This window comes from Lutra lutra, chromosome 6 (genome assembly GCF_902655055.1).
Source record: "Lutra lutra chromosome 6, mLutLut1.2, whole genome shotgun sequence".
NCBI lineage: Eukaryota > Metazoa > Chordata > Mammalia > Carnivora > Mustelidae > Lutra > Lutra lutra.
In genome coordinates this window covers 834436-859286 of record NC_062283.1, presented here as the reverse complement: position 1 = coordinate 859286, position 24851 = coordinate 834436, and the positions used below count along the sequence as shown (strand labels likewise).

At 52.5% G+C, this 24851-nt stretch overlaps 2 protein-coding genes and 1 non-coding gene across 17 annotated transcripts in view; 2 read left to right on the top strand and 1 right to left on the bottom strand.

Moving 5' to 3' along the window:
• The first annotated feature begins 3135 nt into the window (after window positions 1-3135).
• TRNAL-AAG (transfer RNA leucine (anticodon AAG)) lies at window positions 3136-3217 on the top strand. The gene has a single exon. It is a non-coding gene; the product is annotated as a tRNA-Leu (tRNA).
• An 8540-nt stretch (window positions 3218-11757) lies between these two features.
• ZNF311 (zinc finger protein 311) lies at window positions 11758-24253 on the bottom strand. Of its 15 annotated transcripts, none has more exons than XM_047732441.1 (8): window positions 23348-23513; window positions 23052-23171; window positions 22164-22225; window positions 21749-21827; window positions 17462-17538; window positions 17037-17187; window positions 16594-16698; window positions 11758-14324 (listed from the first exon to the last, which is right to left on the bottom strand). In XM_047732441.1, exons 3-8 carry the CDS (start codon window positions 22170-22172, stop codon window positions 12817-12819), a joined length of 1929 nt encoding a protein of 642 aa, XP_047588397.1. In that variant the 5' UTR covers window positions 22173-22225; window positions 23052-23171; window positions 23348-23513; the 3' UTR covers window positions 11758-12816. The 15 variants fall into 15 exon arrangements, with proteins under 15 accessions (XP_047588397.1, XP_047588396.1, XP_047588398.1 ...); XM_047732440.1 differs by having other exon boundaries at window positions 22164-22479; window positions 23062-23171; window positions 23464-23481; XM_047732442.1 differs by having other exon boundaries at window positions 23062-23171; window positions 23464-23481.
• The window catches only part of LOC125101887 (olfactory receptor 2W1), a 311804-nt gene continuing 310640 nt past the window's right edge, over window positions 23688-24851 (top strand). Inside the window, exon 1 of the mRNA XM_047732452.1 lies at window positions 23688-23813. The gene's annotated coding sequence lies outside the window, so the exon portion shown is untranslated. The remainder of the gene's footprint in view (window positions 23814-24851) is intronic.

The following is a 24851-nucleotide window of genomic DNA, read 5'->3' as shown; positions in this document are numbered from 1 at the left end:
TGTCGGGCCATCTCAGATAGGTTGATGTCCCCCACCCCCGAATTTCGGACCGAAACGGCCGCCCGCAGGATCGTTCCTCACCTGGCGAGCACCCACAGGACGGTTAGGAGAGGCGGAGCCGGGAAGTCACGTGGCGGCGGCAGCAAGTGCGCGCGGGGTCGCCCCGCAGCACCCCCCGCCCCCACCCCGGTCCCAGTCCCGCCGGGTCCCAGCCCAGTCCCGTCTGCCGGTGGCTGTAGCTGTCGGATCAGGGGTCCGGGGCGGGGAACTGCCGGAGGACCCCCCGGACGCTGGCGCGCGCGGCCCCAGCATTCCGGACCGCGCACCCGCTAACGCAGATTGTCACCAGCCGACTCTGTCCAGGCTCTGGGTCTCTGTGCTGCCTAGGTCCCGGCCGAGCGCCCTGGCCCGAGTCTTTGAGACTCGGTCCGTCTAAGCAGGGGTCACATTGTAGTGCTTATTTCCTTCTCATTTCTCGTAAAAGTTCCAAGCACGTCTGACCTCTGCAACCCGCCACACGAACACTGTGGTGCCTCTCATCGCGCTTCACCAGCAGACGGGGACGTGATTTGTACTTGACCGTATTAAACGAAGCCGCAGTCTTCTGGTTAATTGCACATCCCCTGCCTTCCCCGCCTCCCCCCCCCCCCCCATATAAAATTCATGATTTCCGAAACCTCTGAGCTGGAACACTGCTTTGTCATCTGGTCAGTCCTCTCCTCCAGTTAGTAACTTTAACACACGTGTAAGATTAAGTTGTCTAAGAAATTTGCCTACTGTGGACCTGGACACTAGCTTGGCACTGAGTATATGCAGGAAACCAAAGTCCACAAGGAGCAGTCTGGTGGGCAAACAGGGCCAGGACCCACTGTGCTAAGATACAGATTAGGGACATTTTTTTCTCTGTGGAAAAAGAGTACCAGCTTATTAGAGAAGGAGAAAAATCATACAGCTTACAAAGAAGAGTCCCTTGTCTCTAATCTGATGAGCTTTATGTGGAGGAGTTACCAAAAAGAAAAAAAAAAGCATTAAGCACATTCAGGGGTCCCATCCAGACTACTCCCTAAAAAGAGATTTAAAAAGAAATGAAGCAAAGGACTGCTGTAAATACAGAGAAGACAGAATATGGCAGCGCTCAGGAAGCAGTTGCCATTAGGCCTGGACCGCTGCTTTCCAGTGAGAGGTTAGGCAGAAAGGCACAGAATAGCTTCAGTATATAGGGCAAGTTGCGGGACTATACTGTCTGTAGCTCGCACTGAATTCAGTCTTGCTGAATGAGTGAGTGGACTGCTGATACAGTCACTTTCTCTCAACTTATGTCCTCATGTTCTGTACGTTTCCCCCTGAGTTCATCGTGCAGGAATGCAAACACGAGAAAGAGAAAACTGGTTCCTGGACTGATGTCTTGAGGGACCACTGACTCAACACCCAGCAGGAGGGTACTCTTGCTCTGTGTCTCTAAGCCTAAAATGGTCACCAAGTGCCTGGCTATCTTGCTCTCAGAGATCCAGAACCCCTGGGAACACGCAGTCCCGACATCGGAGAGGAGTCTGCTGCCAGGGTGAGGGATTGAAGGAGAATCAGAGAGAGCCCAGGTGAGGACAGCAGACACCACAGGCGAGGAAGGAGTCTCCCACCTGGGGATACATGGTGGAACAGGTAACAGTGAGGCTTCCTTTGACAAGGAAATCGGGAAGGGGGTGACAGTGTTGCTTTTGCTCTCTTGATAGAAGATTCTCTCCCCCCAGGAAAGAACATCTGGGAATTGCTACAGTGTCGCAACTAAGGATGGTGAGACACCGGTGAATCACTTTGTGACCTTTCACATTACTTATGTATCTATTTGTTTTTTTTTTTTTTTGTAGCAACAGGATCACCTGATTGAGTATTCATCCATCTGTCCTCCCCTTCCCACCTGCTTCCCAAGGAAATCCTCAGTCTCATTCCACAGTCACTGGCTGTTTCACAGGCCACCTTCTCTCCACTAAAAGGAGGGTGGAAGATGGACAAACATGAACCAGTCCCACACAGAGGGGTGTGCGGGGCTCTCTTTGGGCTCTGAGTTGTGATCCCGGGGTTGTTTAAGAAATGGAATGGAAAGAGAGGACGTCACGAGCAGGATGTGAACGGGTCCAACGCCACTTTACACTCACAAATGGTTAAAATGCTAGATTGTAGGTAATGTCTATTTTTAAGCACAACTTAACACAACAAGAGGCCCTGGGTTGGGAGTAAGGGAGTTCCTGGCCCTGGTGGGAGACAGTCCCGCCATCCACAGGGTGCAAAGCCAGGGTTCGGCCACCCGGGACAGTCTCCTCCTCCTCAGGCGGACGAACGCTGCGACCGCGGTGCAGGCGCCACGGGCCTGCCGGGAGCTCCGCAAGCAACCCGTCAGGCCGACACTTCCAAGGGGCGTCTCTGGCTCCCTACGCCAGGCTGTCTGGTCCCATCTGGGTCTGTGCACGTCTCCCGAAGACGGCACTCCAGGAAAGCCCCGTGACCCAACCCTGACACCGCCGTGGCCCGGGGACTCTGCGGGGGTCGGAAGTGGGCGGAGCCCCCGGGCCCTCCAGGCTGCGCGGGAGCAACTCCGGGCATCAGAGCCGTCTGCGCCGTTTTAGACGAGGGGGAGGCCTGCGAAGGCCGAACGGGGAGAGCTTTGCGGGAGCTGACCGTGAGGAGAGCGCGGCCCGGGCCTGTGGTAGCCGTTACCGCGCAGAGCCCCCCACCAGCAGTTCGGGGGTCCTGTGAGGAAGGCCGGTCTTCACCGTAATGCCCGCTCGCTCCACGCCCTGAACTGCTGGCAGTGAAGCGCCGAGCGGAGACTGCGGCTAGCGACCGCGACCTTAGTTTTGACGTAAAACGCGCACCGCGCCTGCCCGCGTCCGGACATCCGCGACCGGTCCCGGCGTCGGGCCGGGGGAGCTCCGCGCCTGCGCAAAGGAGACGCGGCGCGCGCGGCTGACGGCCTGCGCGGTGACGACAGAAGGGACTGCGCGCGGCCGCCCGGCGGCTCGGGTGGGCGGGGCTCCCGGCGCGCAGTGACGGAAGCCGGCAGCGGGTCCGGAAGCGGGGTTCCGGCGGGGCGCTGTTCCGGTCTCTAGAGGGCCGAGAGGGAGGCCCCATACCGGAAGTGGTAGCGTGGCCGAGCGGTCTAAGGCGCTGGATTAAGGCTCCAGTCTCTTCGGAGGCGTGGGTTCGAATCCCACCGCTGCCAAGGCCTTTTTTCCTTCGCGCCCAGGGCGGCCGCGTCCTCCGGTCAGTTGTCCTGCAGGGACCGCTGTTTGCGCAGAGGCCGGAGGGCCGCCCTGGAATGTTCGGCCTCTAGGACAGGCCAGTGCGGGGCAGGGGCGGCGGGGACGCAGTCCCACGGCCCAGAAGTGCTTTCGTGCACGAGGTCCTGTACTTCGGGTGGCGGCCATCCTCTCCGCGCTCGGACCGAGCCGCCCGCGCCCGCGACGTCGCTCATCTTCCTGCAGCCGCGGCCTCACTTGCAGATGGGAAAGCGCCGGTGATGGGCCCACGACCGCGGACCCCCCCCCCCCCCCCAGCGCCCGGTGCGGTCCAGCCTCGGGTGTCGTCCGGCCTCGGGTCCCCCCCTGCGCCGGGTCCCCCCAGTCTCGGGTGTCGTCCGGCCTCGGGTACCCCCCCAACTCCCAGCGCCAGGTGCCCTCGAGCTCGGGGTGCCCCCACCCCCGGTGCTCTCTAGCGTCGGGGGCCGCTCCCAGCCTCAGGGGCACCCCAGCGTCGGGTGCACTCCAGCGCCGGTTCTCTCGCCCTCTGCTGCTTTTCTGCTTCCACTCACCTGCGTGCCGCGTCTCTGCGACCGTCGGTTTGGGGCTCCCTGCCCTGAGCAGACCTTATGCACCCATGGCGTCTCTTTCTCATTTTCTAGTCCTTAGCTTGGAGGCTGTTTCCTCCTGGAAGCCTTCCCTGGCCTCCCTCTCTCCCTCCTACCAGCTCCAGCGTTACAGTTAGGCGTAGGGAGGGGGTTGGGAGGGGGTAGGGAGGGGGTTAGGAGGGGGTAGGGAGGGGGTTGGGAGGGGGTAGGGAGGGGGTTGGGAGGGGATAGGGAGGGGGTATGGAGCAGGAGAGCTCGGAGTACCCTGCCCTCACCATGAAGCTCAGAGTCCAGTGGGGTTCACAAGCATTAGGTAAGTCATTGTGCAAATACGGTATAATTTCTGCCAAAAAAGATCATTCTGTGTGTGGACTTCGAAGCTCCAGATTTAAGAGGATGGAGAAGTTCGAGAAGAGCACAGGCTGCATGCTGGCTAGAAGGCCGCGCCCCGTGTTCCACGTGGTTACTGATGAAGTTCTAGAACCTAGGTAAGGTTCGGTGGGGTGAGGTCCGGAGCCAATGACCAAGAAGGAATTCTTGAGACATCTTTGGTGCAAAATGGTGGTTTATTAGAGCACGGGGACAGGACCCGTGGGCAGACGGAGATGCTGCCCCGGGGATGTGAGGAGTGGCTGATTATATACACAGAAGTTGGGTGGGTGAGAACAAAGGGGTGTTCAGAAGGGCTATGGGGTAAAGAAGACTGTCAGGATATTGAAGGCCTGGTTACTATCAAGCCAAGGCCGCTTTCCCTCTAATGAGGCACTAACATGAAGACAATTGGGAGTCTCCTGGTGGAATGTCACAATCCTGCTATCAAGCGTCCTTGTTAGTGAGATTTAGGTTTAGAAGAAATTTAACTTTATTTACTTTTCCTTCTACCTCAGCCTCCTTCAGTTTTGTTTATGGAGGGGAGGGTGATGTTAGGGCTTGAGGAACTGAGTTATGTGCCTCTGGAAATTGGGCTATTGATAAGGTAACTTCTTTGTTGTAAATTTCAAGGACATTTGTAAACCAAGGGAGACTCCTGCCTTGCAGGATTGTGATCTCTGCAAGTTAACTATTTGTTTTTCTTTTAGGGCAGCCAGGGGTGCCTGAGGAATGTCACACATATTACTGAGGGGAGCGGGTGGAGAGGGGGTGCAAGGTACCAGCTCTTGCTTTGTCCTCAGCCAGCTTCCTGCTCTCTCATCAGTTACTACTGGTGGGATGGCCGGCAGGTCTCCACCGAGTCCGTTTCTGCGTGCGTGGTGGGGATCCTTATCATTTCACTCACCAAAACCAATTCTCTGATTCTCTGCAGACACCAACAAATCACACAAGACTGTACGCCACTTTATTTATTTTAAATATTTTTACTTCTTAAGTAATCTCTACATCCAAGGTGGGGCTCAAACTTATAACCCAGGATGAAGAGGCACAGGCTGTAGGACTGAACCAGCTGGACACCCCAACTGCAGTCCACGTTAGATGGCATTTACAAGTCCCAGATTTCCCTTACTTCTGACTGAACAGCTACAAATCTGGGGTTCCAAAGACCCCCTCCTCGCATTGGATAAGAGGCCCAGGGCAAGCTAGGCGGGGGTTGGGGGTTCCAGAGCTTCCGTGCCCACCATAGCTGGGCCGCCTTCCCAGCACCACCATGCCTTCAACATTTCTGAGGCTCTCCTAATTCTGTCACTTAGGTTATTATTATTATTTTTTTTAATGGACAGTTTTATCGTGTAGGCATGACAGGTTGTAATCCCCAGCCCCTCTCCCCTCCTGGGAAGGTTGGGGAAGGAGGTGGTGGCTGGAGGTTCTAGGCTTCTAACTATGGCTTGGTCTTTCAGCTACTAGACTCGTTCTGAAAGTGTCTAGGAATCTACCCTGCATGGCCTTGTTAGAATAAAAGACGCTGCTGGCATGCAGGAAATTCCAAGAGACGTAGAAGCTATGTCAGCAACTGGGGACAAAGACCAAATACATCTTTCTTATTATTCCACAGAGTCTGTAACTGTCCTTTGTCCTGGACTGTCTTCCAAAGATATGCATATAAAGAACAGCCTTGGAAGACAGACATGGTGTCACGTCTGGTGCGAAGGACTGGGGTTCTGAGCTCCCTGTGCCTAGGCTTCCTGTCCTGCGACACTGCCCCTTCCATGTGCAGCATCCGTCTGACCCATCGGAGCCACCTTGTGGGAATGGGTGCTTGTGAGGCATCTGCAGGGAGGCTGATAATGTGGCTCCTGCTCTTACCTGAGAATAAAATGTCCTTTATCTCTGAAGGGTGGCGGAATATGTGACTTTGGCATAAGAATTATTTCGAGCTAAAGGCACTTAACAATACAGGTGCAAGAAGGGTGCTCTGACCCTCTCCTTTTTCTTCTGGAAAGCAGGAGATAAAACCCTTATGTGGAAGATGTCCTCCTTATGTACCAAGATGAAAGAAATTTCTTTTTAAAGATTTTTATTTATTTATTTGACAGACATCACAAGTAGGCAGAGAGAGAGGAAGGGAAGCAGGCTTCCCGCTGAGCAGAGAGCCCCATGCAGGGCTCCATCCCAGGACCCTGGGATCATGACCCGAGCTGAAGGCAGAGGCTTTAACCCACTGAGCCACCCAAGCGCCCCTGAAAGTAATTTTCTTAACATCCAGGGTAGGAGGTCAAAGCTGGAAGGATTCTGTATCGATCTTGTTAAAATAATTCTTCCTGTAGCCTCCTCATCTGTTTTACTTGTCCACCATTGCCTCTCCTTTGTTCAACCTAATGTAAAAGCAGTTCAGTTTTGCCACTTTTCTGGATATTCGTTTCCTTCTGAGGGTTCACTTGTCATGTAAAACTTTCATGAAGTAAGTTTGTATGGTTTTCTCTTGTCCATGTCCCATGTCAGGCCCCAATGAAAATCCTGAGATGGTAAGGTAAATTTTTGCCTTCCATCTCTGACCCAGCAGTCTCTTGTGTTCCACGAGCCACCTTGAAACTGACAGGTTAATTAGTTACCTTAGAAATACAGTGAAATATCAGAATATTCACAGTTCTTGATAGACACATGTTGTCAACAGGCAGAGAAAAGGAAAGGTGTTTAAATTGTTACCAGTTACGTGTAAGTTACAACTGGAATTTAGGAATTACACTGCTGGGAAGGGAGGCAGCATAGGAGACTGCATAAAGCCAAAAAATCATACTCCTATTGTTATTTCCTTATTTGCTCTTTTAGTCACTTGTCCTTGCTTTCCACTTTGAAATTTGAGAGTTGCCCTCTGGTGCTCATTATCCCACAACTGATTTCCATCTTCTCTCCTCCCGGTACAATGCATTTTCTCATGCTGAGACATGTCTGAAATTATGTTGATACGGATGAACTACCTGATATTTTCCATTTTGTAAAATTTGAGCACATTGGATTTACTGGTTGCCTTATCTTGTCACTTGATTAGTTTCCTGTCAGTCTTGATATTATTCCCTAATTCTTCAAAATAACAGTGAAACTCCTAAATGCTCTTTTCTTTCTGGTCAGTGCATCGGGTGTTATTTTTCCCTGGAGATCTTCCTCCCAGACTGCTTCTCCATCATGTTCGTCCGGATCCACTGCACAGAACTGGGGGTTTGCCTTTGACACCTCCTTCCTTTTGCTGTAAAGTCTGCTTCTTGGGTCCCATCTCTCTTTTTTAAAATTCTTGATTTCACTGATTTGCTTGAGTGGAGTTTATGATAAGATAAAAACATGTGAGATAAAATTTTTGAGACCTTTCATGTCTTTAAAATATCTTTATTTTACCTAATAATTGATTAATCATTTGATTATAGAAATCTAAGTTAAAATTGTTTCCCTTAGGATTTTTTTTTTTAAGATTTTTTTTTTTTAATTTATTTATTTGTCAGAGAGAGAGGGAGAGAGAGCGAGCACGGGCAGACAGAATGGCAGGCAGAGGCAGAGGGAGAAGCAGGCTCCCCGACGAGCAAGGAGCTCGATGCGGGACTCGATCCCAGGACGCCGGGACCATGACCTGAGCCGAAGGCAGCTGCTTAACCAACTGAGCCACCCAGGTGTCCCTCCCTTAGGATTTTTTAAAAAAAAATTTATTTAGTTATTTGACAGAGAGATCACAAGTAGGCAGAGAGGCAGGCAGAGAGAGAGGGGGAAGCAGGCTCCCTGCTGAGCAGAGAGCCTGATGCAGGCTCAATCCCAGGACCCTGAGATCATGACCCAAGCTGAAGGAAGAGGCTTAACCCAGTGAGCCACCCAGGCGCCTCTCCCTTAGGATTTTGAAGGCATTACTCTGCTGTCTGTCATCTTCAGGTGCTCTTCTTGATTATTCCAATGGTAATTTATTTTCTTGTCCTTTATCTTTGACTTTTCTTTTTCCTGCCTGAAATCTCTGACGTCTTTCTTTTATCCACAGTATCTTGTGCAGATGTTTTGCCATTCATCGAACCATGTGCTTGGCAGGCCTTTCCCTGTAGGAACGGATTTTCTTACACGATTAGATAATTTCCTGTGTCTTTTGTTCATTTCATTGTTTTGGAACTTCTGCTAAATGGGATTCCTTCTCTAGATTTTTTTTGTTTCCCTTTTATTTTATATATTTGAGAAGATATGCAAGTGTAAACATTTTGAAGCACAATATCAAAACGAGCACTTTTGAACAGATCACTCAAAATGTAGAGCTGCGCTGTCCAGTACGGCACCCACAAGCTCCAGGTGGTGAGTTGGCACTTCAAACGTGGCTCACGTGAGTGAGGAAGTGAATTTTTAATTCTATTTAAAATTTAAATTTAAAAAGAACATTCTGCATTCTGTTACTGCAAAACTTCCCTTTTTATTTATTTTTTTGGTAACATATAATATATTATTTGCTTCAGGGGTACAGATCTGTGAATCATCAGTCTTACACAATTCACAGCGCTCACCATAGCACACACCCTTCCCAGTGTCCATCCCCCAGCCACTCCAGCCCTCCCTCCACCCCCCAGCAGCCTATCAGAAAACTTCTTAGTATGTTTGGGACAACTTGATTTGTGAATTTATTTTTTCAACTGTAAGCTTTATGAAATCCAAGTACAGACCTAAATATAGTATTTCTAATGAAAACGTAGCTGTAAATGTAGAATACAGCAAAAAATACAATACTTCATTAATATGTTTTTGACTGTATATTGAAATGATAGTTCAAACATAGTGGGACACTTTGAAATACACTACTAAAATTAATTTCTTTTCATTCTTTTAATGATGACCTTTTAAATTATGTTTGTGGCTGGCATTACGTTTCTATTGGCCAGGTCTGGGCTAGAATATTACTAAGACATTAGCATCAACTTATGTGCCTCTCTCCTATCCCATCACTGTGACTCCTTTTCACAGGTAACCCCATGATAAATTCTGTGTTTATCGTTCCTTTACATACACAAATAATGCACTTATGAGTAGCTCTCCAGTCAGTGTATGACTTTGTTTTCCTCGCTTCTGAACTTCATACAAACGGCACCAAACTGTATGTTGTCTCCCGGGCCTTGCTCTTCCCATTCGAACTGTCCACTCTCGACTCACATTTCAGTGTGGATAACGCGATTAGGTCGTTCACGTTTGTTTCCGTAAGGCATCCATTGTTTCAATATGGCAAAATATGTTTTTCTAGTTAGTGTTGCTGAACATCTGGGTTGTTGCTGGGTTTTGCAATGATGAGCGACAGCTCCGTGGAAGCCCTTGTACTGGCTGTGAGTGCGAGCGCGCGAGCGTGTCTCGGGCCGTGTCCCGAGGGATGGATCTGTAAGGTGGTAGGGGACAGGTCGGGTTTACTCGACAGCATCCGTTCGTTTTCCAAAGCGGCTGCACTGCATTGGTGGTTCAGTGGTAGAATTCTCGCCTGCCAAAGCGGCTGCACGAGTTCACAGCCTCAGCCAAACATACGGCAACTTCATGTCCAGGCCAACACTTGGCGAGGCCTGTTGTTTTCGTCTTTCTCAGTCTAGCAGGAGTCTCACGCTGTCACTGTGCCGAGTTCCTTATTATGGACGCTGGACTCCTTTCTGTTTAGTCATTGCTGTTTTTAAATTTTCTGTGAAGTACTTATTCACACTTTCTGACTTTTTGGGGGTTGTCTTTTGGTTATTGATTTAAAGGAATTTTTTTTTTGGAAGATTTTATTTATTTATTTGACAAACAGAGATCACAAGTAGGCAGAGAGGCAGGCAGGGAGGGGACGGGGTGGGGTGGGGTAGGGTGGGGGGAAGCAGGCTCCCTGCTGAGCAGAGAGCCCGATGTGGGACTTGATCCCAGGACCCTGAGACCATGACCTGAGCTGAAGGCAGAGGCTTAACCCACTGAGCCACCCAGGTGCCCCTAAAGGAATTTTTATATAAGGTCAAATCATATTAAACTGTCACGATTCAACCTTTAGATACAGCGATTCATGAGACTCAACCTAAAATATTTATTTACTTATTTTTGAGAGACTGTGAAGGGGGGAGGGAGGGGCAGAGGCAGAGGGAGAGAGAGAATCTTAAGCAGACTCTGTGCTCAGCTCAATGGCTGATGCAGGAGTGGCTCTCCCAACCCCAAGATCATGACCTGAGGTGAAATCCAGGGCCATGTAATCAACTGAGCCAGCCAGGCGCCCCCAAACTAAAATATTTTAGATAAAAATTATTTGCCAAGTGTGTGTGTTCAAAATATCTTAAGTCATGAGAAAATTGTATTTTCCCTTTTTTTTGTGGCGAATTTGATTAAAGAAATTCATTTTAATCTAGCTGTATTTATCAGAAAATTTTCTTTAAAATTAACCTTTTCTGATGTCTTGAGAAATCCTTTCTTAGCCTGAAGGTACAAATATTAGCCAAAGTTTACTCATAGAAGGATAAAATGTTGCCTTTTGTAGGTCTTGGCTAGGAAATTTTAGCGTCAGTTTGTCATTGTCCACAAAAATGCGCTCTGGGGAATTTTTACTCAGGTTGCAATGAAGCTATTGATCAATTCTGGGAAGAACTGATATATTTATAACACTGAGTCTTCCCGTGCATGGACACATACAGTCTTGACCAAGAACAGTCAACTTGGTCTTGAAGAAAAAGAAATGGGACTTAGAGATTTTATTTTTTTTTTATTTTTTTAAAGATTTTATTTATTTATTTGACAGACAGAGATCACAAGTAGGTAGAGAGGCAGGCAGAGAGAGAGGAAGGGAAGCAGGCTCCCTGCTGAGCAGAGAGCCCAATGCGGGACTCGATCCCAGGACCCCGAGGACCTGAGCCGAAGGCAGCGGCTCAACCCACTGAGCCACCCAGGCGCCCCAGGACTTAGAGATTTTAAAGCTGTGGTAATTAACCAGGTCAGCGCCCTGTGAGGACAGTAGACCAAGGGAACAGAAGGAAAGGCCAAGACTTCGAGACATGACCCTCACAAACCCGTCTTCCACTTGGCCACTGTCTTCCTAGAACACTGCTGTGATCCAGACACCCACCGGGGAGACTGCCAGCGGGCTCTCGGGTCTGCAGCGAGAAACCCCAGACACCTAGCTTCAGCTCCGGGAATCTTCAGCTGTTTTCTAAACATTTTAAAATAAACAGTGAGAAAGCATTAAAGAAATTTCAGGTATTTTGCCTTGTGGAAAAAGAAGTGCTTGCTTGATTTGTCTTGAAGATTTCGAAAGACTGTTTTGTGGGCAGTGAGTGAAACTCGCTCTGTGGGGATGGCAGGACACCCAACTGCACCATGTGTAGAAGCTGTAGAACTCATCTCTGCTTATGGGTGGTTCAAAATCTGAAACCTGGATCTTATTCCACTTCTGAAAACTGAGTGAAGTGTGCATTCCCTACTTCCGTTGTGAAGGTAAAGTGGAAACAGTCTCATGGTATCAATGTTCAGAGTGACATATTTCTCAGATTTTGCATTAAGGTGATGAGGTTAAAAATCTTTAATTTTTTTTTTTTTTAAAGAGACGGAGGGAAGGAGAGAGAGAGGAGAAGGAGGAGAGAGAGGGAGGATCTCCAGTAGACTCTCCACCAAGTGGGGAACTCAATCTCACAACCCTGGGATCGCGATCTGAGCTGAAATCAAGAGTCTGACACTTAACCAACTGAGCCACCCAGGTGCCCCTGGGATTTTCAATGTCTAATTAACAGCCTTGTTGGTTGTGGTTATTTATTTTAATTCTGTCTGTAAAAAATACGTAACGTTTGAAAGAGAAAGGGTGTCTGTTAAGAGATACTGAAAGACTTGGAAAGATAGATGCAAATTTCTCATACATTTTAAAGAGCATTTCATATGTCATGCAAATAAATACAGCAAATTTTAAGAAATCAACACATTGACATTTTGATGTATTTATAACAAAGTGAGATGGGCTTCATGGTCTTTCCATATGTAAACTGTTACTGGAGCAGCGCATAGCTAGATCCCACTTATCTATGATTTCTAAATCTGCCCGGTCCTGTCTTCCTTTCCCATCCCGGTCTCAGCAATTCTGAGCCCATATGGAAAAGTACCATCAGTCTTTAAGTTAAAACAAAACCAAAACCTTGCTAAAATTGATCAATATTTTATCAACTAAAACGTGCTCCATGCTGAACTGAGCTGTAGCCTCACATCTAAGAGATGGGTTGCAGGCGTCTTGGCGGGGTGCAGGCTGGAGCCTGTCAGGGCGGTTGGGGGGGGGGGGGGTTTGTGCAGAACTTAGTAGCTAAGTGATCCTGAGCAAGTTTCATCTTTTTATGCCCTAATTTCCCCATCCTGTAGGGATGTTTTATGCAGTCAACGAGTTGGCACTGCACAGCCCTTAGAAGAGTGGCTGGCGTGCTCCGAGGCTAGGAGATACCTGGTAGCATTACTGACTGGCATTCCCCATTGGCAGTGCAGGTGCTCGCCCCAACACTCCCCAGGGCGGTCAGGCTCCGGGGAGCTCAGTCGGGGGCAGCAAGCCGGGAAGAACCAGGCTCCAGGGCGGAAGGAGAACGTAAAGCGCCAACACAGATGGCATCCGCAAGGGCTGCGGGTCAAACCCCGCCTACGGAGGAGGTCGGACAGGTCCCGGGGAAGGGGGCCTTCCCACCCTCCCCAGACGCGTGGCCTCGCCATCCTCGATGTCGCCTCTTCTTGTGTCCCGAGAGGTTCGCGCTCACCCTGAAGGCTTTCCCGCACTGCTCGCATGCGTAGGGCTTCTCCCCCGTGTGCACCCGCTGGTGCCCAACCAGGGCGGCGCGCTGGCGGAAGGCGGCGCCGCACTCGCGGCAGGGGTAGGGCTTCTCCCCGCTGTGGATCCGGCGGTGCTGCGTCAGGCCCGAGCGGTGGTGGAAGGCCTTCCCGCATGCCTCGCACGCGTACGGCTTCTCGCCGGTGTGGATCCTCCGGTGGTTGGTCAGGTTGGACTTCCCGCGGAAGGCCCTCCCGCACTCGGGGCAGGCGAACGGCTTCTCACCGGTATGCAGCCGCTGGTGCACGGCCAGGCCGTGCCGATCGTGGAAGGCCTTGCCGCAGTGCGCGCACGGGTGCGGCTTCTCGCCGCGGCGCGCGCGCTCAGGAGCCCCGCGTGGGCCCTGGGGGCGGCAGGCGCGGCTGCACCGCCCACAGGGGTAGGGCTTCTCGGGGGCGTGGGCCGTCGGGGGGCGGCGCGGCCCCGCGCGGCCGCCGCACTGTGGGCAGCCTGTTGCGGGCTCCCGCGCGTGCGTCCGCGCGTGCTTGCGCAGGTCGGAGCTCCGGCGGAAGGCCCTCCCGCACGCGCGGCACGGGTACGGCCGCTCGCCGCTGTGGATCCGGCAGTGCTTGGCGAGGTCCGAGCTGCAGCGGAAGGCCCTGCCGCACTGCCCGCACGCGTACGGCCGCTCCCCGGTGTGCGTGCGGCCGTGCAGGGTGAGGCAGTGCCGGAAGCGGAAGGTCTTGCCGCACACCGCACACTCGTGGGGCCGCTCGCCGCTGTGTACCCGCTGGTGCCGCTGCAGCCGGCTCGCGCTGCTGAAGGCCTTTCCGCACGCGCCGCAGCCGTGCGGCCTCTCCCCGCCGTGCGCCTTGCGGTGCCGGCAGAGCGCCGACGGGCTGCTGAAGGCCTTCCCGCACTGCGCGCAGCGGAAGGGCTTCTCCCCCGTGTGCGTGACGCGGTGCACACGCAGCTGCTTTCTGGTCTTGAACGCTTTCCCGCACTCGTGACACGCGTGGGGCTTCTCGCCAGCACGGACGCGCCCGTGGAGAAGCGGGAAGGTATGGCCGCGCGCGGCACCAGGGCGGGGGCTCCGTGCGGTCAGGGCTCGGGTGCGCGGGGTGCACTTGGAGTCTGAGCTCAAGTTGTTGGCGAGCACCGCCCAGGCCCTTCCTTCCTCGAGGGTCCCCTTCTCCTCTCCCAGTGTCTCCACCCCGGCCGGGTGCCGTGCATTCTCCGACTTGACATCCTGGACACAAGCTCCTCCAGCCTCAGGGTGCCCGGACAGGACGCCGCCGACTTCCCCACCCTCAGACACCTCCTGCTCTGAACTTGCCCTCTCAGTCCCGGGCCTGGTCCGGTCTGCTGACACTAAGGAAATAAACACGGCAGATCGGGGAGGGGAAAGGGTGAAGCCCTTGGAAGAGTACGTGACTTTCCCAGGCTGGAAAAGCCCTACGTCGTGGCCAAAGGCCGGGGCAGCTTGGCATAGTGAGAAGTACCAGGATAGCTCGGACTCTGCAGACCTTACAGAAGCCCCTGGCAACCTGCATGTTCTCGAGACTCTCCCGGTGTAGTGAATGGCCAATTCATACGCCTGATCACCCGGGTCAGGAGACTGAGTCACACCCAACCCTCTCCCTCCCTCAGATTTGCTCAGCTGACCTTTCACAAATTCCACCTGGGACACGGCCTGTGGCCTAGCACCCCAGGAACCCGTCTGCCATGCTCTGCAGTGTAGCTCTGCCCACCGGGGTGCAGGGTACATCCAGTCTTGGCTGTCCCTCCCCCAATCAGGCCAGGTTCTCTCTGCTTAGACTCTGGACCCAGGCTCTGACAACAGCCGGTGCTGTGGGGATGGCGCACGGCTCAGGGAAGGGAACATTCTGCCTCAGCCCCCAGCAGCCAGCGGGACAGTCTCCAAGGAAGGAGGGACGCAGACCTACCGAGAGGCAGAGGGGACAGTGGGGCGAGGGGCCTGATGTCCCCCTGCTCTTAGCTTCCAGGACATCCCGAATAATAAATTCTCATTGTTTTGCTCACGTTAGCTTGAGTTAATTTCTACTGCCGGCAACCAGAGTTTAAATCTCTTAATCTCAGCTCTACCTCTTCCTCTCTATTTCTCCTCAGGGCATTCTCGCTCTGTAACTGCCACCCCACCTCCCTTTAAGTGTCCTTTAACCTGGCTCCCTTTGAATCTATGCTCTACTCTGCTTCCAGATTTCTCTTTCTAAAAATCAAATCCTCTCATGCCGTGCCTCAGCTTAAGTATCTCAGTGGCACTGCACGATAACCAGCGTGCAGGTCAGAGTTCCAGCTCTGGAGTGGGCCCTCCGGGCTGAAATCCTAACTCTGACCTTTACTGGCTGTGCAACCTGGGAGGACGACTGCATGACCCTGGGCCTCAGCGGCTCATCTGTGAGACAGGATCGGTACCGAAACTCATGTGTGTGGAGCACTGCCACACGGACGTGCATGCTTCAGCAGTGTCAGCTGCGACTGTCAGGATGAAGTTCAAAGCCTGCAGTTTACAAAAACCCCTCTGAATCACGGCTCCCCACCCTGGCCTCCCGGGGCCCTCTGCTCTGGTCACGCAGCTCACACTTCATGTTCTCCCTCCTCAACACTTGCCCACATTCCCAGAATGCCTCTCCCCTTCTTCCACTAAACCATCTCACTTATGCAGCACGCTTAGTTCACAGTCCTTCCTTCCACAGTCATTGGATCCCAGGTCAGGGATAGATGCTTCTCTTCTGTGTTCCATGTCCCAGGTACATCTCTGTGACTCTTACTATTCTGTGCTGTGGCATCACTCACTACCTGCCTTCCCTACTAGGCAATAACATTGCCGCCATCTCTAGTTCCTCGTCTAGTGCCTGGTATACAGTAGTTGCTCAATAAATGTTTGTGGGATGGCAGGAGATAGGAGAAAGGAAGAGCAGTTATTGTGATAGGGCAGTTGGGTTGGTCTACAAATATGGGACGCTTTTTTGAAGGACGAGTAGGGAAACAGTTTGAATGAGGAGCTGATACTTGTTTTACAGCTGACCCGGTAGGCAGGTCAGGGAGTGTGAGAGGCAACGTGAGAAAGAGGTAGACCCAAGTACAGAAATAGGGAGGGCTCCGTGGAGACGGGCTGCGGGGAGAGAAGAGTTTTGCCTCTCCAGAGGGCAATGCGCTATCTAGTAAACACCAGGGGTTAGAAACGAGGGTGCTGGCCAGGAAAGGGGAGAAGTGAGCCGCGTCCATGCAGCCAGCACCTGCTGAGGAGCTAAGAGCTGGGGCCGGTGAGGGAACGGAGAAGGGCAAAGGGTCAGAGGCCCGAGGCTCAATGTGGGGAAGGTCCTGAGCAAAAACTCAGGGCAGAAAAGCAGCGTTCCCTGAGCACTGGGGTGACTGATACCCAGCAGGGAGATGAATTCGCTGAGCTGTTTCTGGGACCAAACTGCACAGCCTTTAGATAGGCGCCAAGAGGCAATTAGATGACGACAGAGTAACTGCTTGAATAGTTTGCTGCTGTTTGTCTCCTCTGTGTTCGGGTGCCTGGGCAGGTGGGGACGGATAACCCAGCACCAAGAACATCGTCTGACCATCCTCCCCAGGGCACCCAGCAGGAGGCTGGAGCGCCTCCCTCACTCACCTGGGAAGGAGCAGCTCAGGAGCCCCCAGTCCTGCAGATCGCGAACGCGGGGCTCGGCGCCCCGCTCCAGACAGGAGATGAGAGGCGGCTTGGGGCCCGCGAAGCCTGGTTGTGTAGAAGGAATGAGTGCGCAGAGCGGCATGACAAGGGTCCTAGCGCCCAGCCTTGACCCCTCTGCGCGTGCAGGAAAACAGGAAAGAAATGGCCACTGGGGTGGAGAGAGGGTTCTCAGGGGTCTGGTCACACGGAGACACGTGTACGGATGCTCTCAGGAGAGTCGTTCTTAGAAGGCAGAAGGGGAGACCCCGGGGAACAGCTCCTGCCCTGGCAACTGTCTTGCTCGGAGACAGAGGCGGGTCAGGGGGCCCGGCAGGCGTCGCCCAACAACGCAACTGAAGGGAGAGGAGAGGAGACAGCGCCGAGCCCCGCGGGGACGTCCTTACCGAGCGAGACCACGAGCCCGTAGTTGTCCAGCATGACGGCCGCGTAGAGGCGCCGCTGAGCGCGGGTCAGACGCCGCCACTCTCCGCCGCTGAAGCGCACGGCCACGTCCTCAAACGTCACCGAGTCCCAAGGTCGCGCGCGCCCGCGGTCCTGCAGGAAACCCCACGGTGCGCTTAGACGCGGGCGCGGGAGGCCTTTCGGGAGAAGGTTCGCAGAAACGAGAGCGGGTGCCTGTGTGTGCACCGGGGCCGAGGTGAGAGGAGTGGCCACAAACGGCAGAGGAACCAGAGGGAAGGGCGCGTTACCCCGTGGATGCTCCTCTGCGGGGCAGCCCTGCACGGGGGCCGGGGGACGAGAGAAGCGGACGGGGCTGCGCTGTCAGGAGGGAGGGAGGGCGGGGAGGGCTGCGAGGGCTGCGGCTCACCCCCGCGCTCTTCGCTCCTGGCGGGGCTGCTCGGCCTCCCTCCGGGGCAGACGCGCGGTGCTGCGACACCGGCAGGGCTGAGAGAGAAAGGAGGCGGATCAACGCGGCACAGTATTACCGAAACCTCTGCTTTCCTTCCGTCTTCCCCGACGTAGAAGCTTCTCAAGCTCCGTTTTCCGCGCTACCTCTCCAGCCTCGGCTCGGTGTTGGGCAGCGGGCGGTGGCACCAAGTCGGGCGCATGGCCAGCGCCCTCCCTCACCTCGTGCGCGTTTCCTAGATGGCCTCGCCGCTCCCCGAGCCCACATCACCGACTCCCGGCTCGTGCGATAACTTCTCTTCTAGTATTCGAACGTTCCAGTCACTTCTTCGAGAGACCTGGGGAGCGGACGGGGCGGGGGAGCAGAAAGGAGGAAGGTGTAGAGCGGACGCACCCACCCGGGACAGGCCCGAAGCTTATTCCTTTCACTAACTTAATGACTGCTCTACCTCCAGTTAGTTTCTTAGAGGAACACCACCTTCCCCCTGCGATCCGGAATTTGTCCTAGTAATCCCCGAGCATAAGCCCTCCCGCCCACAGCACTGCGGTGCAGCCCACTGCCGGGCCTCATCTCCGCCTTTCCGCGGCTTCGGTGTTGGCGGCAACCAAGTCTTCCAGAGCGTTCATAGGCACATCTCAAATCCGGGTCGGAAGATTCCAGTGGGGTTAGTCACCAGCTGGTGAGACCCGAGGATTACCCTGTGGCCTGAGGTCCCCCAAATTTCATTCCAGTTTTACCAAAACTTCAATTTGGGAGCAAACTGGTTTTTTTTCCCAGAGAAACTTCCCACAATTCTTCTTCGGTTTAGGTTATTCTCAGCTTTTGACCAAGACCTGGGCTGTTTTAGTCCGTGTGGGTCCCCTCGTCACTCGCTCTGTAATTCTTGGTCGCACACCGTCCCACACCCGCCAGGCCTGCGCACAGCTCATTCTGCTCGGCTCCTTGTGGCATCAAAAACAGAAACCCTCCAACTGTATTTATTTTTTTCCATCCACATTTTGTCACGAACATTTTCAAGTATAGAGAAAAGCTGAAAGAATCATTTAGTAAGCAGCCTTTAGTAACTCACCTAAACGTTTGGAGTGTGTGCTCGGTCATACATCTGTCCATCTAACTAGCCCTCTATTAGCCCACTTTCTTTTTTGCTGCATTTCAAAGTAACTGAAGATATCAGCATTCTGCACCCTGAAACTCTTTATGGCACGTACCATGAACAAGAGTTCGATATCTGTTTACCTTCCTGTTGAGGAGAAGGTTCCTACAGTAAAATAAACAAAAAAGCTCATCCCACTGGATGAGTTTTGACAAAGCACACCCCTATTTAACCCAGACTCCCCTCCGGATATATATCGCAGCGGCATTCCTACCATACCCCCTTCACAGACTGGGAGTTTTGTGAATGCTCAGTGGTTTTTTTTTTTTTTTTAAGTGCTCATCACACTAAGAATTTTTTTGAATTGTGGGGAAAAAATGTTACAAAATTTACCACATTAACCATTTTTTTTTTAAAGATTTTATTTATTTATTTGACAGACAGAGATCACAAGTAGGCAGAGAGGCAGGCAGAGAGAGAGAGGAAGGGAAGCAGGCTCCCTGCTGAGCAGAGAGCCCGATGCGGGGCTTGATCCCAGGACCCTGGGATCATGACCTGAGCCGAAGGCAGCGGCTTTAACCCACTGAGCCACCCAGGCACCCCACGTTAACCATTTTTAAGTGTACTGTTGAGCAGCTCTGACAACACTCATAGTGTTGTATAATCTCGAGAACTTCATCCTGCAAAACTGAAACTCTAGGGGCGCCTGGGTGGCTCAGTGGGTTAAAGCCTCTGCCTTCCGCTTAGGTCATGGTCTCAGGGTCCTGGGATCTTCCCCCTCCCCATAGGCCTGCCTCTCTGCCTACTTGTGATCTCTGTCAAATAAATAAAATCTTAAAAAAAAAACCTGAGGGGCGCCTGGGTGGTTCAGTGGGTTAAGCTGCTGCCTTCGGCTCAGGTCATGGTCCCAGGTCCTGGGTTCAAGCCCCACATCGGCTTTCTGCTCAGCAGGGAGCCTGCTTCCTCCTCTCTCTCTCTTGCCTGCCTCTCTGCCTACTTGTGATTTCTCTCTGTCAAATAAATAAATAAAATCTTTAAAAAAAAAAACAAACCTGAAACTCTATACCGGTTACATGGTCATTGTTTGTCCCTCCTCAATCCCTGGTCACTACAGTGATTCTTAGGCTTTTTTCTTCAGCTTCAGATTTTCAAAGGTCAGTTTCTGCCCTCAAGTTAAACATGAACTTGGGAGACAGGCTATGTGCTCAAATGGCATGAAACTACCTGTGCCAACTTAGGCCACCATAACAAAATATCCCAGAATGTGTGGCTTACATACTGGAAACCTACTGCTCACGGTTCTAGAGGCTGCAAGCCTGAGAACCAGGAGCCGGCACGGGCTCTGCCTGGCTTGCCGTCCTTCTGTCCTCACCTGGGGGACCCCACGGGAGTTCTGGTCTCCTCCTCTAATAAGGACACTAATTTCTTCATGTGGCTCCACCCTTATGTCTTTCTCTCAACCAAATTACTTCCCAAAGGCCCCACCTCTAAATATCACAATGTGGGGGTAGGTCTTCAACACGTGAATTTTGAGGGATACAAACATTCAGTTGGTAACTATTTGTTAAGACAGTGTATGGATATAATCTAGGATGACATTCATCCACTTATATTTTATGTCAGATGACTGTGAACTTTATGGTCCTCACAATCCCCACTGGGAAGAAAATTTAAGGTCTTATGAAAAAGGAGGACTGGTGGGGCACCTGGGTGGCTCAGCAGGTTAAAACCTCTGTCTTCAGGGGCACCTGGGTGGCTCAGTGGGTTGGGCCGCTGCCTTCGGCTCAGGTCATGATCTCAGGGTCCTGGGATCGAGTCCCGCATCGGGCTTTCTGCTCGGCGGGGAGCTTGCTTCCTCCTCTCTCTCTGCCTGCCTCTCTGCTTACTTGTGATTTCTCTCTGTCAAATAAATACAATCTTTAAAAAAAAAACAAAAAAAAAACCTCTGTCTTCAGCTCAGGTCATGATCCCAGGGTCCTGGGATCGAGCCCCGCATCAAGCCCCACATCCGGCTCTCCGCTCGGTGGCCGGCTCTCCGCTCGGCGGGGAGCCTGCTTCCCCCCACCCCGGCCCTCCGCTGTCTGCCTGTCTCTCTGCCTACTTGTGATCTCTGTCTTTCAAATAAATAAATAAAATCTTTAATAAAAAAAAAAAAAAGAAAGAAAAGGAGGACCAGGAGACTCAGGTCTGATGTGAACCATAAGAAGTGTGTATAATTTTATATTTAAAAAAGGAAATAACACCCAAGTTAAGCAATCTTGATTATCTTCTACCTAAATTTATATCAAAGATGTTCTGTATTTTTAATTTTCATTTATGATTCCTTATACAGTGGAAATTTCAGGATTTCTCCTCTGGAAGTTCTAATAATATACTTTTCTTCTTTGTAGATGATACATACTAAAAGCCTACTTTTGGGGTCCCCAAGTGCCTAGTCCTCTGCCCAAAAGTCTGTGCCTTTTAGGGTCTGACTGGGACTCTAGAACTGCTGAATGTCGTCTCCTGGGTTTTACCTCCATCAGCTACTTCTCCACAGTCTAGAACACTTTGCTTTTCACACGTCACCACTCAGCACCTCTAAAGCCCAGCCTCACATTTCCCCATCTTCCTTAATTTTTCCAAAAGCTTCACGACAAAACCTTTGCTCCTTCTTTGCCGCTGTTTTATCTTGTTTCTCAAGGACTCATTCTATACTTTTAAAATCTCAAGGTTCCAAAAAGGTCTACAGAAGTAAAATTATATACGCTCAACATGGACATGTTGGCAAAACTGGTGGGGTAGGAGTTACCGAATGATACCATACGTTTCATGTACACATATGTAAGTTATTTATCATACATGTCAAGTTATACATGTCATTAAGTATATATAATAAGGAATACAATTCTTTGATAAGTTGCTTTGTAGGATCTTTTCTTATGATTCTGATTTTTTCCAAATTGGATGTAGGATGAGGGCAGAAACTGAATATAGTTCCTCTCAATACTGATCCAAGCCTAGCATAGAAATAACAGAAGATGTCCAGTAAATGCTCAGTAATGAGTGGATTTCCAGGCTCCAGGAAGCATGTCCTTCCTGCCCCCACCCACTGCCCATGCCGCATCCCAGCTGTTTTCAGCTGCCGTCCTCCTGGCACAATACCCTGTGTGCCTCACCTCTTTCCTGAAGGAGCTCAGCATCAGGGGTCCCAGGCAGCTGGCGTGGAGGGCCTGGACTCTCATGTGACACCATCACCTATTACGAAGCACAGAAAAACTCAGGGAAGTTACGGATGGGAGGAAAACAAGCTCTAAGCAACTATGAAGCTTTGTCTGTGGAAATCAACTCCCAGACATTCCGGGCAGGGTAGGGGGAGAGAAAATCAGGGACTCAGTCCCTGATACACTTTATGAAAAAACAGAGAAGACTTCCAATTCCTCTCTATCACTGGAAAGCTTTCACGGTCACAAGGCCGTCCAGCAAAAATATTTTGAAGCAGGAAACTTCCACCACGTTCCCCCTGCTTTCCTTTTCTGTTCTCGCTTCTCCTTCCTCCTCTTGGAGAAGTGTCGCAGACCCTCCTTTCCTTACCTCCTGCATCTTTTTACCCAGCTTTCTTTACAGTCTTCCACTACAGTCCAGATTCTTCCCTGCTGTTTGGGTCAAAATCCCAGAGTCAGTTCTGGCTTTGCCCAGACAAGTCTGGAAGTGGCCTGGGGGATGCCAGCCAAAGGGCCCCTGCTGACCCACAGGCCAGCTGGTATTTGGCCTGATGTGTCACACAGTGCCCTGGATTTGGGGTTTCTGAGCAGCACTGAGCTAGCTGTGGTCTTACCCCTTGTCTTCTGAATATTCCACTAAAAGGAAGAGAGGCCCGCGAACACAGAGAGGAGTGGCTGGGGATTATCTGTGGAAGAGGGAGCCCAGGAAGACAAACTGAAAATGGTACGTATCTGGAACAGAACCTCCACAGCTACCATCCTGGTCCAGGCCGCCATCCGCCGCCTTGCTCTCCATTCTTCCTAGCTGGTCTCCCTGCGTCTGTCCTTCCCTTCTGCCTCTTCTCAACACAACGGTTGGACAGGTAGGCTTAAAACTAAGCTGGATTATTTCATCTCCGTTTAAAGCCTCCCAGTCTCCAGTTTACTCAAAGCGGTGGTGTACAAAGCTGTATAAATGCGCCCATTCCTTCTGGCCATCTCTGCCGCTTATTCAGAATAAAGCTGGTCTCCCAGGGGCATACAAGTCTAGGTGGATGGGCCGAGTACCGCTCCTACTAGTCTCCTCGTTCAACCGACCTCACGCACACAGACCCTTGGCTTCCAGCTTAGGGCCTTTGCACCAGCTGTCCCTGCACCTCAAGCAATCCTCACGGCAAATGGTCTGGCTTCCCAGTGCTTGCCTGTCTTCTTCCCGAGATCGACTCTAGGTGCCCTACTAAGGTCGCCACCTGCTGTCTTTCCAACCCAGACGCCTTACCTGGCTTTACCTTTCCTCTTTTTTCCAACAGCGCTCGCCCACTTCCCGACACGGTAAATTACTCTAGTCCCGCGTCTGTTACGTCTGGTCGGTCCCTCCCTAACTCTAGGCTCCTAGGCTCTGGAGGGCAGGGAGTTCTGGACACTGTGTGCACGGCTGTGCTTGCAACGCCCCAAACAGCACCTGCACCAGCGGCTCAAGGAATGAGCGCAGGCGCGGACGCCGGTGAGGAGTCGACGGGATAAAAGAAGGGAGGGGCCGCTGAGAGCAAGAAGAGCGGGAGCAGGCCGGAGCACCTGCGGGAGAGCCCGGTTTGCAGGGCGACCCCGCTGCGGAGCCTGCCCCTCCCGCGGAAGACCCTGCGGTGCCGGCTGGCCGCTCGGGAGCCCGCGGCTGAGCGCCCGTCGCACACCGGCTGCAGGTGCAGGCCTTCCCGCCCGTCCACCCCCAAGCAACCAGCAACCAGGCACCTCTGCGCCTGCGCCGCTTCCCAGTCCTCCACCACCCACTTCCGGTGGCTTTCTAGGAAATGCGGCCCCTCGCTGGTCCCGGCCTCCCCGGAAATTCCTCCGGGCTCTCTCGCGCGCACGTCCCGGGAGTTCGCGCGAATGTCTGAAGGCGCGAGGGGCGCGGGGTCGCAGCGTGCGTGCGTCAGCGCCGCGACCCGTTGTAGCGCGGGCTCGCCTTCCCGCTGCGGCGCGCGGGGGTTTTCTGATGTAAATACAAGAAAAAGTCACTTTAAATATGAGCCAAAAGCACGAGGTAAATGACGCAGTGCTCTTTCTCAGAAGTTAAAAAAGTGGTTCTGAGCAGTTGCAGCCGACACGAAAGTGGAGAGACGGCCTGTGAGCCCGCAGGTGCCCTCCGCTCGGGCTCGACGCTGAGACGCTGCTGCGCCCGCCGGTCGCCCGCAGTCCCGCGTTTCCGGCGGGAGCCTCTGAGAGCAAACCCGGAGACGTGGTCCCGGCGTCGTGGTCCCGCAATGCGTGATGGGCGCTTTCCGGCGGGACCCAGTGCCGTTTTCCCACTAAACCTGTTCAGTGACGACTGCCGGTACAGCGGGCCCGAGCGCCCGTTGCGGGACGGGCTGTCGCAGGGCCTCGGCTCGTCCGTGAGACACGCGACACTCTTCTCCGAACCAAGACACACAGTCTCCGTGCTTGTTTGGGGTCGTTTCTCTTAATTTTCTTTTAATTTAGACCTAGAATAGCTCCTCCTCCATCTCTCCCTCCCTCCCCCCCAGTGAAACAAACTGGGGGGTGGTTTGTCCTGAATCTTCACGTGCTGGTTTTGTCCGTTTGCATCTTCGCTTACTCCTCCAGCCTGGAGTTTCCCGTTAACTAGAAGTTGGCCCCGAGGGCTTGGTTCGAGTCCGGTTTACCCTTAGGGCGCGAGTCACTCTTGGACGCGTCCTTCTCGCTTCACCCCAGGAGGCACAGAGCTCTGACTTTCGCTCCGTGCGAAGCTAAGCGCCGCGCGTTCCCTCGTCCTTCCGGAGCGCCCCCCCCACCCCGCCCCTTTCACTGGCTGGTTTCACCTACGGATCTTTGCCCAAATCAGCCGTTTCATTCGGGTTTGCAAAATGGTGATTTTTCTCGTTCAGTGATTTTTGTCATGTCGATGAACAGGAATTTCTTTTAAAGGGTTTTTTTTTTCTTATCGGCGTATAAATTTCGGGCTATTTGGTTATCCTGAAAGGTAGCACAAACAAAAGACAATGTTTCCTCCTCAGTTTAATTGCCGGTATTCGGAGTAAACAGTCGCTTGCCCTGGGTGCCGCGGTCAGCCGTGTGTTGGCCA